This window comes from Anomaloglossus baeobatrachus, chromosome 5, assembly GCF_048569485.1.
Source record: "Anomaloglossus baeobatrachus isolate aAnoBae1 chromosome 5, aAnoBae1.hap1, whole genome shotgun sequence".
Taxonomy (NCBI): Eukaryota; Metazoa; Chordata; class Amphibia; order Anura; family Aromobatidae; genus Anomaloglossus; species Anomaloglossus baeobatrachus.
In genome coordinates, this window is record NC_134357.1 from 510,310,185 (window position 1) to 510,333,762 (window position 23,578).

General features: G+C 48.6%; 1 protein-coding gene across 1 annotated transcript in view; it reads right to left on the reverse strand.

The window, feature by feature from the left end:
- Positions 1-3,681: 3,681 nt before the first annotated feature.
- LOC142312858 (uncharacterized) overlaps positions 3,682-23,578 on the reverse strand; it is a 98,873-nt gene continuing 78,976 nt past the window's right edge. Inside the window, exon 17 of the mRNA XM_075351843.1 lies at positions 3,682-6,092. Coding sequence (XP_075207958.1) covers positions 5,419-6,092 — 674 coding nt within the window. The 3' untranslated portion in view covers positions 3,682-5,418. The remainder of the gene's footprint in view (positions 6,093-23,578) is intronic.

The following is a 23,578-nucleotide window of genomic DNA, read 5'->3' on the forward strand; positions in this document are numbered from 1 at the left end:
CTAAGATCGCCGGCCATGCTTGTCAGAAGAACACTTGGAGTACGATTGTCCGTCACTACTGGTGGCCGTCCCTCCGTAAAGACGTCGCAACCTTCGTCTCAGCCTCTCCATCCTGTGCCCGGAACAAGACACCCAAGCACCTACCATATGGACGTCTTCTGCCTTTGCTCATTCCTTCCGTTCCGTGGCAACATATCGCAATGGACTTCATTACGGACTTACCCTTATCCTCCGGACATACGGTCATATGGGTTGTGGTGGATCGCTTCTCAAAGATGGCCCACTTCGTTCCCATGGCAGGGCTGCCCTCTGCCCAGGAGCTAGCTGACTCCTTCATACAGCACATATTCCGATTGCATGGCTTCCCCGTACACATTGTATCCGACAGAGGAACTCAGTTTACCTCGCGCTTCTGGAGGGCTCTCTGCAAACATCTGGGAGTGTCCTTGGACTTTTCTTCGGCCTACCATCCTCAGTCGAATGGCCAAGTGGAACGGGTCAATCAGATCCTGACCTCCTTCCTGCGCCACTACGTCAACATCCATCATGACGATTGGTCCACGCTCCTTCCTTGGGCTGAATTCTCCCACAACCAACACATCAGCGAGTCCACCTCCAGCTCTCCCTTCCAGGTCGTTTACGGACTGCAGCCTTCTGTCCCGTTGCCAGTATCCTCGGCTTCCGACGTCCCCGCAGCAGATGCTCTGGTTCGGGACTTCTCAGCTATATGAAACTCTGTCAAGTCTTCCCTAGAACGTGCTTCATTGCGGATGAAGAGACATGCGGACAAGAGGCGCCTGGATCCCCCGTGTTTCTCCCCAGGTGATCTGGTCTGGCTTGCATCCAGATATGTCCGATTGAAGTTACCCTCGTACAAGTTGGGTCCTCGCTACATCGGGCCGTTTAAGATCATCAGCAAGATCAATGCAGTCTCCTACAAGCTGCAACTCCCGGCCACGATGCGGATACCCAACTCCTTCCATGTCTCCTTGCTCAAGCCTGTTGTCCTTGGTCCCTTCTCCGCTGAGGTCGGTACTGCTCCCCCTCCTATTGCTGACGATGACATCTATGCGGTAAGGGATATCGTGGCCATGAAGACCGTGCGAGGTCGGCAATACTTCCTGGTAGACTGGGCGGGTTATGGTCCCGAGGATAGGTCCTGGGAGCCCCGGGAGAATGTTGGCACTCCTCTGATTCGTGCCTTCCTGTCCCACTTGCGGGGAGGGGGGCGTGGGGGAGGGGGTACTGTCACGCTTCCCGGTCCCCTGGCCCCGCTCTCCGGTCCCCGTGGCCCGCTCCCCGCTTCCCGGCGGCGTCCCCTGCTCACCACTCCGGTCCCGGCCTCCTCTTCCCCGCCTGCGGGCTCCATGCGTCCAGCTCCCCGCTCCCGGCGCTCCTCTGCGACGTGGGACTCCCAGCCGGGCACCCCTGCTGCCTCTGCACCGCTCCCTGGACTGGCTTCTGGTACTCGGGCCTCGCGCATGCGCATTAGGGCGCGCGCGCGGTCATTGACCCTTTCTTAAAGGGCCAGCACCTAGAAACAGGAAATTGCTTAGACAGGTACAGGGTATATTAAGATTCACTTTCCTGGTGGGCGGGGCCTGTTCTACGTGTTTAGCAAGCTAGTGTTCAGGTCCCCGTATTGCTTTTCCCTGTGCTTTGCCTTGCATTAACCCTGTCTGTCTCGCAGAGCCTGCCCTGCCACGCCAGTCGCTCCGAACCAAGTCCATCCCTGGACCCTGACGGTGACTTCGGCGGATGTTCCACCACCTCTGCAGCTCCGCCAGTCTCCAGTCCCTGGCTCCGTTCGGTGACTCGTTCCATCGCTCAGCAGGTTCCGGATCCTGCCTGACCCTACAACCCGGCCTCGGACCCTGAGCTTCGTCACCCGGGCTACCGTCCAGAACTTTGTGTGCTCTGCGCCATCCACCTTTCCTGCTCCTCTACGGACTGTCCAGCTACCAATTGTGCTTCGGCTGCCGTGCATCAGGACCCTCTGGCGGGGTGACCGGCCTGGCTGCCTCCTCAGGGGAAATCGGTGTACGGTCCAGTGTTTCCACCACCCGGACGTAACACCTGTGTCCTTAACAGAGAAACATTCCCAAAACATAATGTTTCCACCTCCCTGCTTGACATTGGGTATGGTGTTCTTTGGGTCATAGGCAGAATTTCTATTCCTTCAAACATGGCAAGTTGAGTTAATGCAAAGAGCTCAATTATTGTCTCATCTGACCACAGCACCTTCCACCTTCTCCTAATCAGATCTCAGAATCATCCAGGTGTTTATTGGCAAACTTCAGATGGGCCTGCACATGTACCTTCTTGAGCAGTGGGCCTTTGCGGGCATTGGAGGATTTTAATCCATTACAGCATAATGTGTTACCAATCTTGGTGACAGTGGTCCCAGCTGCCCTGAGATCATTAACAAGTTCCCCCCGTGTAGTTTTAGGCTGATCTCTCACCTTTCTCATGATCCTGGATACCCCATGAGGTGAGATTATGCATGGAGCCCCAGAGCGATGTCGATTGACAGTCATTTTGTATTTCTTCAATTTTCTTACTATTGCATGAACAGTTGTCTCCTCACCCAGCATCTTACTTATGGTTTTAAATAACAAGATGTGTGGACATTGTGCAAACGCACACTAAACATAAATTATAACTTTTAATGGTGCTCATTTAAAACCTCATAAAAATGTGAGTATAAAATGAGAATACCCAAGCTTAAATGGACCCTGGTTTGGGTACAGCGCACAAAGCACTATCTAGACTGGGTCACTATTATGTCACCTCAGTACTATATTAGAGGTCACATGTACAGGGAACCGCCCTCCACTCTGTACCTCCAATATTATCTAATTTGTAGATAACTGGTGTAAACGACCGCCATTAAACATATACCATTTCTTTAAATAATATGGTTATAATAGTTGGAACGGTCTCACCAAGGACTTGCGGGCTTCAAAATTCTCATGGATAGGATATTAACTGATAAACCTTCTTCATGTTTATCTCTCAAAAAATGTTAGCAGCAGGCCTCCGGTCACTCCCTACGCGTTTCATCCCCACATAGAAATCATCAGGGGAGCCCGTGCTCATGGAAATCTTCCAGCTTAAATAGCCATCCTTATCATCATCATTGTGGCTGTTTTCACAAAAAAAAAATGCCCATTCCGGACACACTGTCAGTAGCCTCTCTCAATTCACATGCGCCGCCTGACACAGAGTGTCCGGAATGGGCATTTTATTCTTGTGAAACGCGTAGGGATGTTCTTTTGCCTGTCTGTCCTGAAGAAGGGAGCTGGGGCTCCTGAAACGCGTTGACCTGAGCATGAAATAAAAGTAACATTAATCTTAAACTTTCATCATTGGTCATTAGTGCGGCGTGAAAACCCATCTCTACTACTCTCTGTTATCAGCCACCTTGGGGACTGCTGCCGTGACCTGGAGTTGCATGCGTTTATAAGAGTTGTGACTTTCACAACTTCATTTGGTGAGTAATACTGCTCATTTCATACCCTGTATATATTGGGGTAAGACCCTATTGCGCTTTTTGTCCACAGTTTTTTTTCATCTCCTTGAAGAGAAAAGGAAAAGGCGCAAGAATTAATGTCTAAAAAAGTTGCAGAATGAATGTTCAATACATTTTTATATATAATATTTTTAAATTATTGGCTACAATAAAGATTTGTAGTGTTCAACTCACTTGTAGGTAATGTCATGCGCCTTTTATGCAAAATCCATATGTAATGGTTAAAACAGAAATGTTTTTTTTTTAAATCAGGGCTTAAGAAAACATAAGAATTAGTCAATGGATATGAAACTATTTTTTATAAACACAACTTTTGCTTACCTAGGGAATTTACTGCTCTAAATAGTTTTCCATTCTCTTGTAGACATTACTTTACTGTATAACTTGCATTTCTTTCTTTCTGCCCTGACTAAAATTACGAATGACTTACTGCCAAAGCTAACAAGCACTTCTCTATACTCCTACTTCTAGACCTGTCCTCAGCCTTCGATACAGTTGACCACTCCCTCCTATTACAGACCCTTTCTTCCCTTGGTGTCAGAGATCTTGCCCTCTCTTGGATCTCTTCATACCTTTAAAATCGCACTTTCAGTGTCTCCCACTCTCACACAACCTCTTCATCCCGCCATCTCTATGTTGGCGTCCGTCAAGGCTCTGTCCTAGGACCCTTACTTTTTTCTATCTACACATTTGGCCTGGGACAACTCATAAAGTCCCATGGCTTCCAATACCACCTATATGCTGACGACACCCAGATCTACCGCACTGGCCCAGATGCCACATCTCTGCTGTCCAAAATTCCGAAATGTCTATCTGCTATATCCTCCTTCTTCTCCTCTCGCTTCCTAAAGCTCAATGTGGCCAAAACTGAACTAATCATCTTTCCTCCGTCTCACCTACACTCTCCACCTGATCTATCTATTACAATAAATAACACCATGCTCTCGTCAGTACCCAAAGTTCGCTGCCTCGGAGTGACCTTTGACTCTGCCTTATCCTTCATACCACACATCCAATCCCTCACCACCTCCTGCCATCTTCAACTCAAAAATATTTCCAGAATCCGCCCTTTCCTCAATTCGCAATCTACTAAAATGCTAGTGCATGCCCTCATAATTTCCCGCCTCGACTACTGTAACATCCTCCTCTGTGGCCTCCCTGCCAACACGCTCGCCCCTCTCCAGTCCATACTTAACTCTGCTGCCTGACTGATCCACCTCTCTCCTCAATACCACCCCGCTTCTCCCCTCTGCATGTCCCTCCACTGGCTCCCAATCTTCCACCGTATCCAATTCAAACTACTAACACTGACCTACAAAGCTGTGCATAATCTCTCTCCTCCGTATATCTCCGAACTAATCTCCCACTACACTCAAACACGTCACCTCCGGTCCTCCCAAGATCTCCTTCTCTCCTCCTCTCTCATTCGCTCCTCACGCAACCGACTCCAAGACTTCTCCCGAGCATCCCCAGTCTCCTGGAACTCGCTGCCTCAACACGTCAGACTATCCCCTACCCTTGCAAACTTCAAACAGAACCTGAAAACCCACCTGTTCAGAAATGCCTACAATCTACAATGAACTCACTGCCGCCCGACCACCGTGCGGAGCTGCCGCCCGACCACCGTGCGGAGCTGCCGCCCAATCTACACCCCACCTACTGTCTCCTCCCCATAATCCTATAGAATGTAAGCCCGCAAGGGTATAGCCCTCTTCCCTCTGTACTACTCTGTCTACTGTAACTTGTATATGTATTTTGTATGTAACCCCCTTCTCATGTACAGCACCATGGAATTAATGGTGCTCTATAAATAAATAATAATAATAATAATTTCTTCATGTACATTGTCAATAAAATTTATATAAAAAAAAAATAAAATTATACTTTCAGGAATGTGTTTTTTTATGTCTAACAAGAGCTGATGTCTTGATAAAACATTTCCCACATTCTAAACATGAATATGGCTTCTCCCCTGTGTGAATTCTATGATGTGTAAAAAGATATGACTTTGATGAAAAATATTTCCCACATTCTGAACATGAAAATGGCTTCTCCCCTGTGTGAAGCCTAAGATGTGTAACAAGACCTGATTTGTGATTAAAAGATTTCCAACATTCTGGACATGAAAATGGCTTCTCCTGTGAGTGAATTCTCAGATGTCTAACTAGATCTGATTTCCTGTTAAAACATTTCTCACAATCTGAACAGGAAAATGGCTTCTCCCCTGTGTGTCTTCTCTGATGTATAACAAGCTCTGATTTCTTGCTAAAACATCTCTCACATTCTAAACATGAATATGGCTTCTCCCCTGTGTGAATTCTCAAATGTGAAGTAACATGTGATAATTGTGCAAAACATCTCCCACACTCTGAGCATGAAAATGGCTTCTCCCCTGTGTGAGTTTTCTCATGTACAACAAGACTCGTTTTCCAAGTAAAACATTTCCCACATACTGAGCATGAAAATGGCTTCTCCACTTTGTGAGTTCTGAGATGTTTAACAAGAGATGATTTCTCTGTAAAACATTTTCCGCATTCTGAACAACTAAATGGCTTCTCCACTAGGTGTCTACTTTCATTGGTAGGAAGTCTTGATTCAATACTGTAACAGTTCCCAGATTCTGAAAATGAAAATGTTTTTTCAGCTATATGAGTTATTTCATGTTCAACCGACATTTCTTTGTTTTCCACTTTTGTATTGAATGAAACAGAAGAAAGGACTTGTTCAAAAGGTTCAGATGATAGATTATTCCTTAAAATGGCTTGAGGTGAAACTGGGATAATGGCATATTCTTCACATGTATCTGGTGTGATACTATGATCACCTGATGCAATATCTGAAGATATGAGATGTCCCTCTGACTTCTTAGTACAATCACCTGTCAAGAATAATAAATTTCAATTTATTTCTTTTATTTTACTTACTTATATAGAACTATTAATTCCACAGGGCTTTACAGATCTGATCATCACTGTACCCATTGGGGTTCACAATCTAAGTTCCCTATCAGTATGGCTTTGGAGCGTTGGAGTAAATCGGAGAACCCAGATGAAACCCTCGTAAACACGAAAACATACAAAATCCTTGCAGATGTTGTCTTTGGTGGGATTTGAACCCAGGACCCCAGCGCTGCAAGACTGCTAACCACTGAATTCTAAAGTATCATTTTGCTGTTCTTCTGTAGTAATATCTGTTTGTTCCTCAGTTAGAGGAATAGGACTGAAGCTTCATCTCAAATATACTGAATCTGAAGTTTTCTTCTAGCTGCTGTTCACTTTCATTATTCTCATTCATTAGTTTCATTGTACTTATTATGTGTGAAGCATTGTCAGTTACAATAGCAAGAACCTGTTCTAGCAGTATAGATGAGTATAGGGCATTCCTTCCTTCCAGTGTGTTTTTACCCTTATCTGTAGAGGAGCAGCTTCACTACTGAGCATGTACATAAAGTGCAGCACAGATCAATCTCAACTAAAAGCCCAGATCCTTTGAGCAGGAATAGAAAAGAGAATTTATAGGACATTTCATAACTTTCCCAAATTCTTATGAAAAAAATATTCAGCACATACTGCTTTAAACTACTGTACCCAAGTTTATTATATATTTTACGAGTCGAAGTTAGTCCATTTTATACTGACTCTGGCTCCACCAAACTGGACAACGATTCCAACTCCACAGCGCTAGTCATGACAGCCAGAAGTCATCTCACTGTCATGACAAACATCTGAACCACCGCTCTGTATAGCAGAAGCAATAAGAGTGTATCAGCTTTAAGTAAGTCCCATAAGGAAACTAGTAAAAACAAAAAGAAGTGTAAAAAAAAAAGTAAAAAAAACAAACAAAAAAACCCAAAAGTTAAAATTATCTCCCTATGGCCCCATTGAAAATAAAACAATTTAACCCCTTCAGCCCCCAGCCTGTTTTCACCTTGATGACCCGGCCATTTTTTGCAATTCTGACCAGTGGCACTTTATGAAGTTATAACTCTGGAACGCTTCAACAGATCCCAGTGATTGTGAGATTGTTTTTTCATGACATATTGGGCTTTATGTTAGTGGTAAATTTAGGACAATATTTTTTGTGTTTATTTGTGAAATAATTGGAAAATTGGCGAAAATTTTGAATATTATGCAATTTTCAAAGTTTAAATTTTTATGCTCTTAAACCAGCGAGACATATGACACAAAATAATTAATAAATAACATTTCCCACATGTCTACTTTACATCAGCACAATTTTGGGAAAACATTATTTATAAGGAAGTTATAGGGGTTCAAAGTTAATGAGTAATTTCTCATTTTTACAACAAAATTTACAAAGCAACTTTTTTCAGGGTCCACATCACATTTGAAGTGATTTTGAGAAGTCTACATGACACAAAACACCCAAAAGTGACACTTCCAAAAACAGCACCCCTAAGCCTACTCAAAACCACATTCAAGAAGGTTATTAACCCTTCAGGTGCTTCACAGGAACTAAAGCAATGTGGAAGGAAAAAATGAACATTTTACTTTTTGCAACAAAAATGTTAAATTTAGCCTCAAATATTGCATTTTCACAAGGGTAGCAGGATTAAATGGACCCCAAAATTTGTTGGGCAATTTCTTCTGAGCACGCAGATACTTCATATGTGGCGAAAAACCACTGATGGGTACATGGTAAACTCAGAAGGGAAGAAGCATCATTTGGCTTTTTGAACAGAAAATTAGCTGGAATTGTTAGCCGCACCATGTTGCGTTTGGAAAGCCCCTGATGTGCGGAAACAGTGGAGCTCCTCCACATGTGACCCCATTTTGGAAACTAGACCTCCCATGGCATAAATCTAGATGGGTAATGAGCACTTTGAACCCTCACGTACTTCATACATTGAGCCATAAAAACAAAAAAAATACTTTTTTTTCCACAAAAATGTTATTTTAGGCTCAATTGTTAAGTTTTTTTTACAGTCTACAGTCTATTCCTGATCTGGACAAACAAATCCTTTTTTCTCTCAGACAATTCCTCCAGAGGCATCTCAGCCTCTGCATACTTGACCATATGCCAAACAAACAAACAAACACCATTATAACATTTGGAACCCACTCATGGGTGGAGGTATGTATATAGGCAGATGCGCCCTAATGAGTCTCTTTGTACTACAGGTCCAAGACTTGCCATTTTACAGTATTTATTGGGATTGAAAAGAATTGGCATTATTTTTATGAGTTTTTTTCTTACATTTTGTGGGAGTTTTATGCTTTCTCAATTATTTTTTACATTTCTACTTAGTTCTTTTTTGGGACTTTAACTTTTGTCTGATCACTCATCTAGTACCCTAAAGCACTTATGCACTGAAGGGTATTAGATCTGTCAGCTTCACACTGGCAAAACGCATGTTAAACTCATAGCTTATATCAGAGCGTATGAGGCCATCATACTTGGCAGACCCAGAATTCATTATTCAACCTCCAGTTACCAAAGCCACCATTGGCACCTCATGATTGCGTTGTTGTGATGCTGATGGAGTGTAAGAGGCAGCCCATTTCCTCTCACAACTTACTAAATGACACAATCTCTATTGATTGTGGTATTTAGAAGGTTAAACAGCCAATGGTGATCTGGCTTTCACATCGGGAACACAGCTAGTTATGCTTAGCTCTCGGCAGGGATTGTACGAACACTGCTCTTGTGACCACTAAATCCCTGGGCCATCTTATTATAAAATAAAATGTAACCTTAATGACTTGGGTCCATCATTCTACAACCAGTGTCTTGGGAAAATATGTGATTTCCCTGCATTTAGTGGTCACTACTCACCTGTGCGGTTATCTGTAGGAATCTCCTCTTTACACCGCTCATCACCACTCACATATGTCTCTGTAGTAATAATATGTGTCAGAACGTCTCCCTGAAACAAATATTGTAAAAGTCACAAACAGATGGAGAAGTCACGTGAAATGCTTTAGAATAACTTGATGGCAGTAACTTCCTGAGCTGAAGAATTGTTTGTTCAGGCACTTTACCTCTAGCACCAGTGTAGTATTTGGCTGCTTTACATGACTGTGCACTGACTATTATTCACAGAATGGTTATTTTATTAGAGACATCTGCTTTTTTTCCTGATGTAAACATTCCTAAACTGAAATTTAACCATAGATTCTGGAGTGGAGAAGAAAATCCAGTGATCAATTTCAGATGGAATTTTAAGCTTACGTTAGGATGGAAATATTGAGTCATCTGATCGACTTTGAACATTTTTTACAAATAGTGTTAAGATTTTACTGAGATTGATGTGATAGGCCTTGTGCGCACTAGAAAATGGAATTTTCTTAAGAAAATTCTGCAGGCACTGAAAGATTTCCGCACCTGCGAAAAAAAAAACACACCGAAATCCGCATGCGTTTTGGTGTGGTTTTTCCGCAGGTTGGTACATGTGTTTTAGTGCATTCAATGCAATAAATCACATTGAAAAAAAGAAAAAAAGAAAAAGCTCATTTCCTTCTGAGATAGATAGATAATGGATAGATAGAAGGATAGATAGAGGGATTGTCACGAAACGGGGGGTAGGAAGTGAACGTTACAGCCCCCCTTTCCACCAACCGACAGACTGAGCACGTGACGCGCTCTCTAGCGCCCCTTTTATAGTCAGGCCAATTATGGAATTGCCCTACAATAAGCAAGGAGGCCGCTATTCTACTATGCCGATGATTGAAGGGTTCCCGGTGAGAGTAAGGTATATAATCCCCCGACCTCTGCGGACGGAATATATCTAAGCCTCCCCAGATCTTACTGGTTGCCCCACAATGATCCTTGGCATAAACTCGCTGCCATCAATCGATTACGATAACTATTATGCCGAGCACACAGATGTGGAATTTGGGATCGAGATAACAGAACAGCCCAAGATTAAATTATATATTTTAATTGGTCTAAGGCACACTAGAAACTACAATATATACAATATGGGATTTACAGAATATATATATAGGTCAGAGTACATTTACAGGTAAGTTATGGATCACAAGCAGGCATACAGATCAAGCAGTGACCTTATGCATCTGGCTACAGGGTTTCATGGACTTCCTCACATGTGTATCGGACACATGGCCCCCGAGTAAAGACAAACCAAGACTGTTCCCACTGTCTTTATCAAACTTGTTACAATCCATGTCCCCTTCCCTTTTGGTGACCTCGCAGGGGTGTGCTGCCCCATCCCTGTCTTGAGTTTAAAATAATATCCCAAAGTGATTATTGGCCATAACTTTGCCAGGGAATGTCGTAGGCGGATGATAATGCTTTTATATTTACAGTTATGATTTTATCTTCACAATGATAGGACACATGATTAGTTTGCTGGTACCCCACTGGCCAATATCACGTTTGGGATACCTACAGAGGCCCCACACCTATATAAAACATGTGCTAATATTGTCAGAATGCCTGGATGCGATATTTCTGCTTGACATGTTTATAGGAAGCACGGCTCATGAGATATTAAACATTTATTCCTGGTGCCTGTCTGTCTCAGGTGTACAGGATGCCCCTAATTAGTTTGTAACTTCTTCTACAGCGTCACAGAAGGGGGTCTTCCTTCCCTTTTTTGTTCTCAAGGCCTAAACAGCTGATCTAATTTCCATATCATAGGAGATTGCCTTTTGGTCGCACCACTGCTAACAGACAATTTCCTCCAGTTAATTAGCATACTGATTGAAGCCTCCTTAGGCCTTACCTACCTTGACAAGATGGCGGCTATAGGAATATGGCTTCATAGCTCAGAATATATCCCTATTTCCTCACAGGGATAGATAATCAATAGATAGATGATAGATAGATAGATAGATAATAGATAGATAGATGATAGATAGATATGTGACGCCCTGGCAAAACCAGGTAATCACACAGATTAGGCTCCCGCATAACACCGCTCCCACACAGGGTTAAAGCAGCCGACAAAACCCTAGTCACCCCCCCAGGGAAGGACAGGCACACCAGTGGGCGGGACGAGGCAGAAAGGGAATGCCCACCAAGGGGTCTGGAGAGCCCGGGGTGGGAAAACACGGAGTTGAGTTTTGGAGTTCAAGTTGAGAGGAGTGATGAGGAGAAGCTGACAGGTGTCAGGGTCGGGGCCCTGACACATTGGCTAGGTGGCAGACAGTGCTCACCGCCAGCAGGAGACGGGAAGGCGGCTCAGCAGATCTGAGGTGGACCGGGGCAGGGTTGTAGCCCGCCAGTACCGACACCGGAGAACCGACCCGGAAACCTTGCACACCAGGGGGTACTCGGACCCTGAAGCCAGGAGCGGCACCGACGGCCTAGCTAATTAAACGATTGAGGGCAGGATTCCAGGTCTTGTCCCAACCTAAGTCCCAAAAAGAAGACAACAACCCACGGAGAGGGATAGGGCATCCGCCAGGGCCCGGTAGATCCCACGGGTCAGCGTCTGACGGGCACGGCTCCCAACCATAGGACCGGGAGCGGACTCCTGCGTTACACACCGGGAAGTCTACACAAAAAAACACAAAGTGCAGAGGAAAGGGGTAGTGACCATCAGCCCAGGTGTGGTACCAGATACACCCATCTGCGGCAGCCGGCCACCATCACCTTGGTTTACCAACAGACTTGTGTGATTGATTCAACAGTGAGTAACTTTCCCGGCCTGACTGGGTGCGCCGGCCCCTGCCGTTATCATCCCCTGCACAGAGACATCGGTCCCCGGGGCATCCAACCCTGCCCACGGAGTGATTAACATCCAGCTGCCAGCCCATCGCCCCTGGGAGCCCCACAACAGCAGCGGTGGTGCTACATCTCACCACACACCGTGGGTGGCGTCACAGACAGTTTTCAACAACCCCCGTACAAATACGTCCCCCTTTTATTCGGAGTGTCCGCATGACCCCCGGGTCCGGTAGAGTCCCTAGAGCCATACCGCAGATCTGGATCCGAGCAGCACGGCTGCAGGCACGGGGGTGACACAGATAGATAGATAGATAGATAATCAATAGATTGATCTGTCCTCTATCAATAGAGTCCTTGTGACTGCAGTTCTCCCGAGCGGTAGTGTGTTCACATTACCGACCGTGAGGAATGACCTGTGGTTACCCCAGTATCCTCGTTACGAGGCTGCATTCAGTACAGTATGTCAGTCGCGGCTGGATGCAAGCGCCGTGGGAACTGTGTGGATTAGGCCGGAGCTGTGTGTTGGGGGGTGTAATAAAGTGGTGCTTTTTTGTTATTTTATTTAAAATAAAGGATTTTTCAGTGTGTGTGTTGTTTTACTTTACTTACGGGTTAATCATGAAAGCTGTCTCATAGACGCTGCCATGATTAAGCTGTGACATAGTGGCGGCGATCCGCTGCCATTAACTCATTATTACCCCGAATTGCCACCGCATCACGGCAATCGGGAAGAGGCGGGGACACTCCGGGACTGTCGCATAATGGATGCGACAGTCCCGGGGCAGCTGAGGCCTGATATTCTCGGCTGTGGGGGGGGCATTAACCATGATCCTCGCCCTCTACAGCCTGAGAATACCGGGCCGCCACTGTGTGTTTACCTTAGCTGGACGGTAAAAATACAGCGGAGTCCACGTTTTTTTTATTTGTAATATGTACGTTTGCTTTCTATGTGTATTCTATATTTCTAACTCTGAGTGTGATATGTGTGTGTTAATCTCTGCTCCGCTTCCTCTCCCTGTCATAATGACATCACTTCCCTGCAAAACGCAGGGCAGTGATGAACAGTATGTCACGAAACCGCGAAATACCGCAGGGAATAACGCAGAAAAACGCAATGAACCGCACAGAATTTGCTACCTGCGTTATTCCCTGCGGGATTTCACGATTACATTACAGTCAATGGAGTGAAATCCTGCAGCTACCTGCGGAAAAGAAGTGACATGCAATTGTTTTTGCTACGGGAATCCCGCAGCAAAACATGCAGCTGTCAAAATCCGCCTAGTGCGCACAGCATTTTTTTTCCCATAGAATTTGCTGGTGAATCACTGCAGAGATGTTATAAACATTTTCTGCAGCTAAACATGCAGCAAATCTGCAGGAAATTCACGGCAAAAAACGGCAAGTGCGCACAGGGCCTTAGAGAGCATATCTTGGATAAAACAAGACTGAACACAAGACCTTCACAGCCGTCTACACATCATAGGGAGATTTCATGTCACCTTCTCTCCATCTACCTGATCATCCTGAGGAACATCGGGATCTTCTTGTTTACAATCCTGTGGAAGAAGAGGACGGGGACATCTCTCTGGTGTTGTCCTCTCACTGGATAGAACTGGAGGAAACACATACAGGGACTGAATTCATTCTTTACATACAAATAATTATAGGCCGTGTGTATTTAGTCCTGTATTACCTGGTGGTGTGAGGGGCTGGGGAACCTCCATCATGACGTCCTTGTACAGATCTTTGTGTCCTTCTAAATACTCCCACTCCTCCATGGAGAAATAGATGGTGACATCCTGACATCTTATAGGAACCTGACACATACAATGATACCGTCATCCCCCGATCCCTTCATAGCGTTACTGTATAATGTCCCAGCATTCCCAGCAGTGTCACCTCTCCAGTCAGCAGCTCAATCATCTTGTAGGTGAGTTCTAGGATCTTCTGGTCATTGATGTCCTCATGTATCAGGGGGTGAGGTGGAGGCCCCGTGATTGGGCTCAGGGGTGTTCCCCATCCCTCAGACACAGGGTCCTGACAGCGATCACTAGAGGTCTTCTTCACTACTGTGTAATCCTGGATATGGAGAGACACATTAATAAATCTCACTACAGACATTTCCAGAGTCCTCACCTCTCCAGTTCTGTCCATCTGTTATTCCCATAGATAAGAATGATGTAATGTGACGTCATCAGAATCTCTCACCTCTCCAGTAAGCCGGAAGAGGATCTCTAGGGTGAGGTGTAATATCCTCTCCGCCATCTTGTCCCTGTCCTTATTCATCCTTCACGGGTCAATCAGGAAAATTCTCTTATATAGAAGATCTGAGAGGATCCGATATTGTAGGGACCTGAATGGGGAGAAGATGACGATGTAACATCAGAAAGATCCCATGTAAGAATACAATGAGATAATTACTAGTGAGGGAGGAGAACATCAGGGGGAAACGTGATGGGCAATCTCCACAGGTTAATGCCGCCTGCGCCCAGTAATGGGGAATCTCCACATACCTCCTCATACAGAGTCGCAGGCTTGATGTATGGCTGTTCTATGCTTACAGGACCTGTGATGATGTCACATGGAGGGGAGGAGTCAGGGGGGTCACATGATCAGCTCCTCAGCGTGTGCAGGACTCCGCTGTGCTGGCTATCATGGTGCTGGACAAGGTGACGCTTATGTGCGGCGTCAATAGCCTTGTGTATGTACGACGTGAACGGATAGTTTTATTTATATAGTACCAATGAATTCCACGGCACTGTAGAATTAAAGAGGTTTTGTCATAAATGCTTAAAGGGAACCTGTCACCAAATGTTTGAGGTATAAATCAAAACTAGCACCTTTTTATAAGCAGCACTTGAGCTGCATTCTATAAAGGTGTTTGTTATCCCCTGACTCTACTTGTACACACCACAAATACGTTTTTAAAATCGCTCACCCTGTATTTAATTTATTGAGTTCGATTCGATGGATGTCCTTGGTTGCGGTTTCTCTCCCTCTTCTCTGTGCTGATCACCGTCCTATGGTAATGATTGACGTGGATGATGCCTCCTGCGCCATCCACATACTGTAGCAAGGTAAAATCTCGCACCTGCGTAGAGACATTACAATATAAATAACTCAAATTGGGGGAGATCCTTGAAGCTACCAGATCTGGCACATACCACCGAATACAAGGTGTCTCTAATTTACCCTCAGCCATGAACCCCCAGCTCCCAGGGCACACCCCCGTCCAGAGCCCCGTTAAGTGCCAAATCACCCATACAGCAATACCATCCCGAAGGGAATTATCCATATGTAAGGTCCTGGTGGTGGAAACGCTGGGCCGTGCACCGGACTCCTCCAGCGGAGCAACTCGGAGCTAACCCCTATACAGGGACTGTCCGGTCACCCCGTCAGAGGGCCTTGATGCACGGTAGCCGAAGCACTAGCTGTGTGGGCACAGTCCGTTCTGGAAGGAGGAAGGAAGATGTCCCTGACGTCACAAGGGTCCAGATGGTAGTCCCAATAACAAAGCTCAGGTTCCGGTGCCAGGTGGAGATGACAGGTGGAACCGGATTCAGCTGGACGAGAGAACGGAGGTCACCACGTGGCGTTTGGGATCGGAGCCGGGTCCGGACTGAAGAAGATGGTGGTCACCTCAGCCGACAGCCTCCTACAGGAATTACGCAGCAGTCGTGGTTAGGACCGGATGGCGTGGCAGGACGGGCTCTGCGAGACAGAAAAGGGTTAATACCGGGCAAGGCAAAGGGGGACCTGAACTCCTAGCTCACTAAACACGTAGAACAGGCCCCGCCCACCTGGAAGAAGAATCCTCTTATACCCTGTACCTGCAAGCCAATATCCTGTTTCTGGACGCTGGCCCTTTAAGAAAGGGTCAATGACCGCGCGCGAGGCCTGAGTGCCTGAGACCAGGGAAGGAAGCAGGGTGTCCTGCGATGCGGAGGGACGCCTAGAGCGGGGACGCCTGGAAGATACCGGCGGGAAAGAGGGAGCAGGAGGACCGGGAGCGGGAGTGGTGAGCGGAGCGCCCCGTCGGGAACCGGGGAGCGTGCCACGGGGACCGGGGAGCGCAGCACGGGGACCGGGAGGCGCAGCACAGGGACCGGGGATCGCAGCGCGGGGACCAGGGATCGCAGCGCGGGGACCGGGGAGCGTGACAGTACCCCCTCCCCCACGCCCCCCTCCCCGCAACCGGGACAGGAAGGCACGAATCAGGGGAGTGCCAACATTCTCCCGAGGTTCCCAGGACCGGTCCTCAGGGCCATAACCTGCCCAGTCCACCAGGAAGAACTGCCGACCCCGCACGGTCTTCATGGCCACGATATCCCTTACCGCATACACGTCATCGCCAGCAATAGGAGGAGGAGCCGTAGAGGCGTCATCGGAGAGGGGACCAAGAACCACCGGCTTGAGTAAGGAGACATGGAAGGAGTTGGGTAACCGCATCGTGGCCAGGAGCTGCAGTTTGTAGGAAACCTCATTGATCTTGCCGAGAATCTTGAACGGCCCGATGTATCGAGGACCCAACTTGTACGAAGGCAGCTTCAATCGGATGTATTTGGAAGCCAGCCAGACCAGATCGCCGGGAGAGAAGTTCAGTGGGTCCAGGCGCCTTTTGTCGGCGTGTCTCTTCATCCGCAGGGAGGCGCGTTCAAGAGAAGCCTTAACAGTGTCCCATATGGCAGAGAAGTCCCGGGTCAGGGCGTCAGCAGCGGGGACATCAGAAGCCGCGGATACTGGTAAAGGAGCGGAAGGCTGAAGTCCGTAAACAACATGGAAAGGAGAGCTGGAGGTAGACTCGCTGACGTGATGGTTGTAGGAGAATTCAGCCCAGGGAAGAAGCGTGGACCAATCGTCATGATGGGCGTTGATGTAGTGGCGCAGGAATGAAGTCAGGATCTGATTGACTCGTTCCACTTGGCCATTTGACTGAGGGTGGTAGGCTGAAGAAAAGTCCAGTCACTCCCAGATGCTTGTAGAGGGCCCTCCAGAAATGTGAGGTAAACTGGGTTCCCCTGTCAGACACAATATGTGCAGGAAAGCCATGTAGCCAGAAGACGTGTTGTATGAAGGCGTCATCGAGCTCCGGAGCGGAGGGTAGTCCGACCATGGGAATGAAATGAGCCATTTTAGAGAAACGGTCCACCACGACCCATATGACCGTATGTCCGGAGGACAAGGGCAAGTCCGTTATGAAGTCCATGGCAATGTGTCGCCACGGTACGGAGGGAATTTGCAAAGGCAGAAGACGGCCATACGGAAGGTGCTTGGGCGTTTTGTTCCGGGCACAGGATGGACAGGCTGAAACGAAGGAGACGACATCCTCGTGAAGAGATGGCCACCAATAGTGACGGGTAATCGTACTCCACGTCTTCTTCTGGCCAGCATGGCCGGCTGTCTTCGAGGCATGACCCCAGTGTAAGACTCTCTGCCTGTCGGTCTCCGAGACATAGGTCTTCCCAGGAGGTATCTGAGCCTGGGTGACAGGAGCCAACGGAATGACCTTGCTGGGACAAATGATGGACTGGAACACCTCCTCTTCCTGCTCAACTGGCACAAAGGACCTGGACAAGGCATCTGCATCGTTTTTATCCGCAGGCTGGAAATGGAGTTGGAAATCGAACTCGGCAAAAAACAAGGACCATCGGGCTTGTCGTGGGTTCAGTCTTTGAGCCGACCGCAGATATTCCAAGTTCTTGTGATCCGTGTAAATGATCACGGGGTATACTGCACCCTCCAGGAGGTAACGCCATTCCTCCAGTGCCAGTTTGACGGCCAGTAGTTCTCGATCACCGATGGTGTAGTTGCGCTCAGGTGCCGAGAAGCTCTTGGAGAAGAATCCACAAGTGACCATTCTCCCAGTGGCGGTCTTCTGCATGAGTATTGCCGCTGCCCCTGAAGAGGAGGCATCCACCTCCAAGGTGAACTGTCGGTTGAACTCTGGACGATGGAGAACTGGAGAGGAAGCAAAGGCCTGCTTCAGGGAGCGGAATGTGGCGTCAGCCGCCGGTGGCCAGTCCTTCGGGTTAGTCCCCTTCTTGATCAAGGCCGAGAGTGGCGCCGTCAGAGCAGAAAAGTGAGGGATAAACTGACGGTAGTAGTTGGCGAAACCGAGGAAGCGTTGTATAGCCTTCAGCCCAGAAGGAGGAGGCCAGTTGAGGATGGAAGAGACCTTCTCTGGGTCCATCTGCAGACCGATGTTGGAGATCACGTAACCCAGGAAGGGAAGAGATGACCGAACACGCATTTCTCGTACTTGGCGTACAGGCGGTTCTCTCTTAGTCTTTATAGAACCAGCTGCACGTTTTCTCTGTGGGTCGGTAGGTCCGGAGAGAAGACCAGGATGTCGTCCAGATACACGACCACACAGACGTAGAGGAGATCCCTGAACACGTCGTTCACCAGTTCTTGGAAGACTGCCGGGGAGTTACACAGACCAAAGGGCATCACGCAATACTCGTAGTGCCCATCACGAGTATTGAACGCGGTCTTCCATTCGTCCCCGGAGTGGATGCGAACCAGATTGTAGGCACCGTGGAGATCCAACTTGGTGAACACACGGGCTCCTCTAAGCCGATCATACAATTCGGGAATGAGCGGCAGGGGGGATTTATTTTTTACGGTGATCTGGTTAAGTCCACGGTAGTCAATACAGGGACGCAGGTCACCTTTTTTCTTCTTAACGAAGAAAAAGCCTGCGCCACCAGGAGACGAGGATCTCCGAATGAATCCCCTAGCCAGATTCTCGGTGATGTAGGTGGACATGGCCCGTGTTTCAGCAGGTGACAAGGGATATATCCGTCCCCTAGGAGGCGTGGTCCCTGGCAGCAGGTTGATGGCACAGTCGTAGGGACGATGTGGCGGAAGCACCTCCGACTCTTTTTTGTCAAACACGTCCGCGAAGGACCAATAGGCGGAAGGCAGTCCAGGTAGAGACTCTGGGGCCGGAGGTCGTCAGATGGGCTGTATGGGCTTCAGGCACTTCTCGTGACAGAACGGGCCCCATCGGGTGATTTCTCCAGTACACCAGCTGACCGAAGGTTCGTGTGCCCGCAACCAGGGGAGACCCAGCAGGATCTGATGGGACATGCGCGGAAGAACATAGAGAATGATTTTCTCGGTGTGCAGGGCACCGATGCGGAGTTCCACAGGCTGGGTGCTGAACGAGATGGTGTCTGAGAGGGGTCTTCCATCCACCGAAGCAATCACGAGGAGTTTGTCTAGTGGAGTAACTGGCACTTGGTATTTGTCCACCGTAGCCTGCTGGATGAAATTGCCTGCGGCCCCAGAGTCGAGATATGCTTCTGCCGTGAACTGGGATTCCTCCGTTGTCACCTGAACAGTCCATGTAATAGGATCTGAGAGAGTCCTAGTACCTAGGGTGGCCTCTCCTACCAACCCTAGGCTTTGGAGTTTCCCGGCCTCTCTTGGCAGGACCGTAGCAGGTGGGTGCCATCTCCGCAGTAGAGGCAGAGGCCCTTGGCGAGCCGTTCTGCTCGGCGTTGCTCAGACTGCCTCAGACGGTTGATTTGCATAGGCTCGTGGACGGGAAGACCAGATGACGCCGGCTGGGGAGCGGCGGGTTTCAACGGAGGGGAGGAGTGCAGTACTGGACGTCTCTCACGGGACAGTTCTTTGGATCGTTCCTGAAAGCGGAGGTCCACTCGGGTTGCTAGAGCAATCAGGGCATCCAAGGTGGAGGGCACATCGCGGCCGGCCAGCTCATCCTTGATACGACCCGATAGTCCTTCCCAGAAAGCGGCCGTTAAAGTCTCATTATTCCATCCTAATTCTGAGGCCAAGGTGCGGAAGCGGATGGCATACTGGCCCACCATCAAGGTCCCCTGACGTAACCTGAGGAGGGATGAGGCGGATGCGGCGGCGCGTCCGAGTTCATCAAATGTGGTCCGAAAAGCTTGCAGGAAGTCCTGGATGTTGGTGGTTACCTGTTCCCACAAGGGATTCATCCCGGCTAGTGCTTCACCCTCTAGATGGGACATCATAAATGCAACCTTGGCTTGGTCCGAGGCAAAAAGATGCGGAAGACGCTTGAAATGTGGGGAGCACTGATTCACAAATCCCCTGCAAGCCTTAGGATCCCCAGCATACCGGGGCGGAGAGTTTAGAGGTTTCACAGGAAGCCGCCACAGGAGCTGCGGACGTGGACTGAGAAGCCAGGGACGTGGCTGTCGCTTGTAGCGTATTCAGGCAGGTGTCCACCGACGTCATAAAAGCCAGCATGCGGGATTGGGTTTCGCGTTGACGTCCCAGTTCCTGCTGTAATCCGGCCAGCTGGGACGCCAGTGCTTCGGCGGGATCCATGGCCTGTTCTACCTGTAAGGTCCTGGTGGTGGAAACGCTGGGCCGTGCACCGGACTCCTCCAGTGGAGCAACTCGGAGCTAACCCCTATACAGGGACTGTCCGATCACCCCGTCAGAGGGCCTTGATGCACGGTAGCCGAAGCACTAGCTGTGTGGGCACAGTCCGTTCTGCAAGGAGGAAGGAAGATGTCCCTGAGGTCACAAGGGTCCAGATGGTAGTCCCAATAACAAAGCTCAGGTTCCGGTGCCAGGTGGAGATGACAGGTGGAACCGGATTCAGCTGGACGAGAGAACGGAGGTCACCACGTGGCGTTTGGGATCGGAGCCAGGTCCGGACTGAAGAAGATGGTGGTCACCTCAGCCGACAGCCTCCAACAGGAATTACGCAGCAGTCGTGGTTAGGACCGGATGGCGTGGCAGGACGGGCTCTGCGAGACAGAAAAGGGTTAATACCGGGCAAGGCAAAGGGGGACCTGAACTCCTAGCTCACTAAACACATAGAACAGGCCCCGCCCACCTAGAAGAAGAATCCTCTTATACCCTGTACCTGCAAGTCAATATCCTGTTTCTGGACGCTGGCCCTTTAAGAAAGGGTCAATGACCGCGCGCGCGCGCCCTAACGCGCATGCGCGAGGCCTGAGTGCCTGAGACCAGGGAAGGAAGCGGCGCCGAGGAAGCAGGAGTGCCGGACAGGGTGTCCTGCGATGCGGAGGGACGCCTAGAGCGGGGACGCCTGGAAGATACCGGTGGGAGAGAGGGAGCAGGAGGACCGGGAGCGGGAGTGGTGAGCGGAGCGCGCCGTTGGGAACCGGGGAGCATGCCACGGGCACCGGGGAGCGCAGCACGGGGACCGGGGGGCGCAGCACAGGGACCGGGGATCGCAGCGCGGTGGACCGGGGATCGCAGCACGGGGACCGGGGAGCGTGACACCATATAACTCTGTCCCCAACACAAACTTTACCAACTCCAAGGACCCCACCCCTCCGCCACGACCACTGTGACATGAAGTACCCCAAAAACAAACCAATTCCTCTACCATACCAAAGAACTCTTACACTTTTTTTCTTTTCTTATATCTTATGAACCCCAAAAAATGGGTGTGTGGCCGGGACTCCAAAATGGCCTCTTTTTTCCTGCACTTTCCTTTATATATCCCCCATGTCCAGCGCCCCTCTCCCATCACCTTTCACCTTGTCTCCTAACACTCCCCTTACATTCCCTCATGGACCAACCCCTGTCATGTGTGCCTATGCTCATTCCTCTGCTCCGACCCTTTCTATATTGCTACAAATTATATACACTGCTCAAAAAAAATAAAGGGAACATTAAAATACCACATCCTAGATCTCAATTAATGAAATATTCCAGTTGCAAATCCTTATTCTTTACATAGTAGAATGCGTTGAGAACAATAAAACATAAAAATGAGCAAGGTAAATCCAAATTAATATCCCATGGAGGTCTGGATTTGGAATGATACTCAAAATCAAAGTGAAAAATCATATTACCGTTTGATCCAACGTCAGTGGAAATGCCTTAAGACAAGGAAAGAAAGTGCACGTGGCCTCCACGTGCCTGTATGACCTCTGTACAATACAATGGGCATGCTCCTGATGATGCAGTGAATGTTCTCCTGAGGGATCTCCTTTAGACCTGGAATAAAGCATCAGTGAACTGGACAGTCAGTGGTGCAAAGTGGCGTTGATGTCTGGAATGAGACATGATGTCCCAGATGTGCTCAATTGGATTCAGGCCTGGGGAATGGGCAGGCCAGTCCATAGCATCAATACCGTCATCATGCAGGAACTACTGACACATGTGAGCCACATGAGGCCTAGCATTATCGTGCATCAGAAGGAACCCAGGGCTTGCTGCACCTGCATATGGTCTCACAATGGGTCTGAGGATCTCATCCCGAAATCTAATATCAGCCAGGGTACCGCTGGCTAGCACATCGATGGCTGTGTGGCCCTCCAAAGAAATGTCTCCCCACACCATTACTGAACCAATGCCAAAATGGTCATGCTGGAGGATGTTGCAGGCAGAAGAACATTCTCCATGGCGTCTCCAGACTCTGTCACGTCTGTCACATGTGCTCAGTGTGAACCTGCTCTCATCCATGAAGAGCACAGGGTGCCAATGTTAAATCTGCCAATCTGTTGTTCTCTGGCAAATGCCAATCACCATGCACGGCGATTTGTGGAAGTCGGGCCCTCATACCGCCCTCATGGAGTCTGTTTCTGAAAGTTTGAGCAGACACATGGCTATTAGTGGCCTGCGGGGGGTAATTTTGCAGGGCTCTGGCACTGCTCCTCCTGTTTCTCCTTGTACAAAGGAGAAGATAGCGGTCCTGCTGCAGGGGTTGTTGTCCTACTATGGCCCACTCCACCCCCCTGGTGTACTGGTCTGTCTCTTTGTATCTGCTCCATGCTCTGGACATTGTGCTGACAGACATAGCTAACCTTCTTGCCACAGTTCGCATTGATGTGTCATCCTGGATGAATTACTGTAGCGTTCAGTCCAGGAGTGGATCCACGGGACCATGCACCGGACTCCCCCAGGGAGGCCACCAGGAGCAAACACCTATACAGGGACTGTCTGGCGACCACCCCAGAGGGCCTAGATGCACAGCAGCCGGAACACAGGTGGGATACGGGGAGTGTCCTTGGAAAATCCAGGCAGAATACGGGGACCGATCCCGCGGTGGCTTTGGACCAGAGGGAATCTAGACGGATGACCGGAGCAGGGTGAAGACAGCAGGCGAAGTCCAGAACCAGTGATAAATGCAGGCTGGAGACATCAGATGTAATCCAGAGGCGGTGGCGGAGTGAAGCAGAGGGAAGATGGTGAGGTCCACTGCTAATGGACACCGAGGAATCTCCAGGGAGCCGGAAGAGCTGAGGCATGCACCGGGCGTCAGGTTCTGAGGGTAGAGACAGGGTTAATCCAGAAACAGAACACAGAGGGCTTGAACACTAGCACAAGAGACTAAGCTGCAAGAACTCATTGAACAAGCACCGCCCGTATGCAAAAGGAAATCTATTATACCCTGCACCTGTAATCGGC